Genomic DNA, 3,695 nt, shown 5'->3' with positions numbered 1-3,695 from the left:
AGTGAATTTAAATGAACACAGACTTTATTTCGTCACCTAATTTCTCTTTAAGACTCTTGAACTCATAAACTATCTTCTTGAACTCATCTAGGTTGTCTGAGAGTGTTTTTGTTGAATCCATCTCGAATGCGAAGAACTTTTTCCTCCAAAACATCTTGTTTGGAAGGTCTTTTGTGGCAAAGAGGCCTTCCAACTTAGTTCACATCTTATAGGCTATATCATGATCAATTACCTACGTAAGAATATTATTGCTGAGATTCATGACCAAAGTTTCATAGGCTACCAACTCCCAATCTTCCTTTTCTTATGTTGAACTCGTTGCTGGAAGGGTTTATGGGTCCAAAAGAGCCTTGTAGTCTTTCTGCTGACCAAGAATAACCTTGATCTTGGCTTTCCATAAGCCAAAATCGCCCTTACCATCAAATTTCTCTATTTCTAACCTTGTCATTGCCATTTTCAATATGAATTATGAGTCTTGAAGCTCTAAGAAATGCTTTCTTGATGATCTTTAATGTTCCGATTCTAATTTTGTTTGGCTAACCTGTAATTCCAGGCTCAAAACATTTACCAATTACAAATTGAAATGCTGCAGGCCCTAAAGCTAATGATCAGATTATGAGATCTTGAGTGGTAGTTGACAGATGTGGCTTGTATTTGGCCATGTTGCTTAGAAGAAAACACACGAAAATTAACTTTACTTTTTGTCAATTCAATTGCACACAAAAATGAATAATTTCTTTAAAAAAAAAAGAAGAAAAAGAAAAAGAAGAAAAACATAGAGTTTTCTCTCAAGCTCTCAGATTACTCTCAAACGGCGAACATTTGATGCAAGGTGAAGATGGTACATTCACGATAGAATAAATGAAGAGAAAGATGAAGAAGAACGCAAATGTAACTGGTTCGGCTAAATCTGAAGCCTACATCTACGGGAAGGTTTTTGTTTGACGATTCAAGATAAGCTTGCTCTCTCTTACAAAATATTTCACACACCCTCACTTTTCTATTATGATATGTATTTATAGTTTATAGAGAAAAGTTACAAGTAAACATGTTAAATTTAAGGAAAAATAATAAACTAGCCGTTGGAGTCAAAGTCTTCAATACCCCCACACAAAACCTTTCAAAAATATGAACTTTGGTTCCCTACTTTTACCTTTAGCTTTCTAGTTTTATTTTGTACTTTTTGAATATGTTTTAAGTATTCTGTTGGTGTAAAAAGTTCTTAATGATAATCGAGTACTCAAATCTCGAGTAGATTGATACATAACAAATCCATGTATCCAAGATGTTCTACAAATTATAGAAGTAGGAAAGTAGAAAGAAACAAAAAACATTTAAAAGTGATAAAATAAATGAAATGATCAAATTGGAAGGGATCTTTGGCTATACATTTGTTTTCAGCAACTAAGAGGAGTTCCAAATAGAAAGAGGATAATCCAAATGAAAGCAAATTCTCTCTATAAACACATTTACAACTATGTACCAACCAACACATCCTCAGAAAACGCCACATTGAATGACAGAAAATGAAGCAAACAAATTTCTTGGTTCTAATAATCCTCTGCCTCTCTACTCTGTACTCTGTACTCTGTTCTCTTTTGGAGGGGGTATTGCTTTTTTTTGGGTGAGTGGCAGTGGAAAATCAGAAGCAAATGAATAACCTTTCTACAACAAATGAGGTAAAATTGAAGTTAAGAATGGGAAGAGAAGAACGACAATGAGAACAATCACCAAAATTATGGCATAGCAAGTCCACTTCCTCGAGCTCTTTTGATACTCTCTGGCTTCTTGCAGTTGCTCTGTTCCTCTTCTAACGAAGGAGTTAGCATGTGCGACATGGCTTTCGATGTCGTTCAGTTGGTGGCCTTGCGCCTCAACCAAAGCTGCCATGTCCAAGAATATCTGATGCAGCTCTATCAAATTCTTCTCTATTTCCTTCACAGCGTCATGTCGTTCTTGAATCTCTGAAATTGTGTCCATTATCTGACCCCTCCCCTGTTCTTGAATCGCCTTCTGCAGGAAGCTCTCACTTTCCCCACTTGATATCAAATTCTCTATTGTCTCTTCGTTTGCTTTCTGCCCAGTCACTGTGAAGTACCTGTCTCCCCCATCCCCCCAAAAAAGTACTCATTTTTATGATGTTATTAAAATACCACAATCAGACTCAAATTTGCAGATATAGTAAAATTTAGATTTAGTTCTCGAAGTTTATCGATGATAGGCTATATCGCAAGTAGGAGTTTATCGATCTATGTCTAATGAGGTTTATGTTTTGTTTGCTGCGTGATTATGAGGGGATATATAGAATCTACCTTCAATTCGACGGTTATTATGAGGCAGATATGTTAAATAGTATTAGGTTGGTTTGGGATTGAGATTTGAGAATTACCTTCGCTCGACGGTTTCTTTGTACTCGGCGTTCATTCGAGCTCTAAGGCCTTGAAAATCATCCATAACATCTTTGAGCTTCTTTCCCAAACCGCTGACGACGGACGTTCGAGTCCGGTCAGCGGAGGAGCCAGGGCCGCAGCCGGGGAGGCTGCGGTGAGCGGCATTGGAACGTTCGAGAGCTTCGAGCTTTCCTTTGATCATTTTGACTCGCTTGAGAACTTGGGTGACATCGGCCTCCATCCTCCCCCTCAGCTCCTTCATTGTCTTGGCATTATGCACAATCTTGCACTCCTCATTAGCCTGCTGCAATTTCTTGTACAAACTCTCCACCTGTTTCATGTCATCTTTAACATTTTCTACATCTTCAAAGAATCTGTCCAAATTTACACTCTCATTTCCAGCCTCCATGCTGTCCAGATACGCCTGTTGCTTCAGATCCGTGTACTTTTTGAACGAATTCGAGAATAAGTCGTTCATTTTGTCTGATTTTTTGTTTGTACACTCAAATCTTCAAAATGGGTTTTCAGGGGGTGGTTGTTTTTTGTTTTTTGTTTTTGTTTTTTTTTTTTTGTTTTTTGGATTTTTTGTTTTTTTTGTTTTTTGGGTTTTTTGAGATGGTAAGAAAAAGGGTTGAAAATTATTGGTCTTTTCTTTTCCTAGACGAAGTTTGTGTTTAATTATCTTCGTCCAATGAGGAAGAGAAAAGAGTTTTGGGGGTGAGGGAAAAAAAAGGAAAAAGAAAGTAAAGTTCCAACACCCCAAGATGGGTATAGAGAAATTAGAGAAGTTTTGAAAATGGAATTGCTGTAATTAGATATTTCAATTGGAAGGAAGGTTTTAGATGATTGGGGGAAATATCATCCACTTGGCGCATTCTTCATCAAAAATTCAAACTTTTTCCTCTGTCATTCATCATCTCTTTGACTTGGTCTCTTTCCTTTCTATATTCCCAACATTCCAACCACTAATTAATAACTAAATTAAGATTTTAAGTGGGAATCAAAATGAATCATGATTGTCCTTTAACAAAAAGAAAAAGAGAAGTAATTATTGGGTTTTTTTAAATTATTTTTTAATATAACACTTTATTTGAATCGATAGAATTATATTAAAAATGATTAATCATATGTAATAAAAATACAATACAATTGTTATGGGTGGTTTCAACTATGTTATGACTTGTGTCCCATGTTTGGAGAGCTATCGAGTTCAAATAGTCAAATCCTTTATCATAATTTGGGTGGACTAAATATACAATTTTGACATCTATGTTATATGATAAAAATGTATAATTAGAGATCTCC

General features: G+C 35.9%; 1 protein-coding gene across 1 annotated transcript; it reads right to left on the bottom strand.

The window, feature by feature from the left end:
• Positions 1–1,320: 1,320 nt before the first annotated feature.
• SYP124 (syntaxin of plants 124) lies at positions 1,321–3,171 on the bottom strand. Its single transcript, XM_039039474.2, has 2 exons — positions 2,390–3,171; positions 1,321–2,098 (listed from the first exon to the last, which is right to left on the bottom strand). Exons 1-2 carry the CDS (start codon positions 2,866–2,868, stop codon positions 1,666–1,668), a joined length of 912 nt encoding a protein of 303 aa, XP_038895402.1. The 5' UTR covers positions 2,869–3,171; the 3' UTR covers positions 1,321–1,665.
• Between the last annotated feature and the right edge of the window lie 524 nt (positions 3,172–3,695).

The sequence above is a fragment of the Benincasa hispida genome, chromosome 8 (genome assembly GCF_027475165.1).
Source record: "Benincasa hispida cultivar pf3 chromosome 8, pf3_genome.v1.1, whole genome shotgun sequence".
In the NCBI taxonomy this organism is placed as follows: Eukaryota; Viridiplantae; Streptophyta; class Magnoliopsida; order Cucurbitales; family Cucurbitaceae; genus Benincasa; species Benincasa hispida.
This window is presented reverse-complemented; position numbering and strand designations above follow the sequence as displayed.

Excerpts from the sequence above, each read along its gene's own strand:
- SYP124 (XM_039039474.2), bottom strand. The coding sequence starts at position 2,868 with ATGAACGACTTATTCTCGAATTCGTTCAAAAAGTACACGGATCTGAAG. Across the intron at positions 2,099-2,389 it reads AAAGAAACCGTCGAGCGAAG|GTACTTCACAGTGACTGGGC; the intron begins GTAATTCTCAAA and ends TGGGGGAGACAG.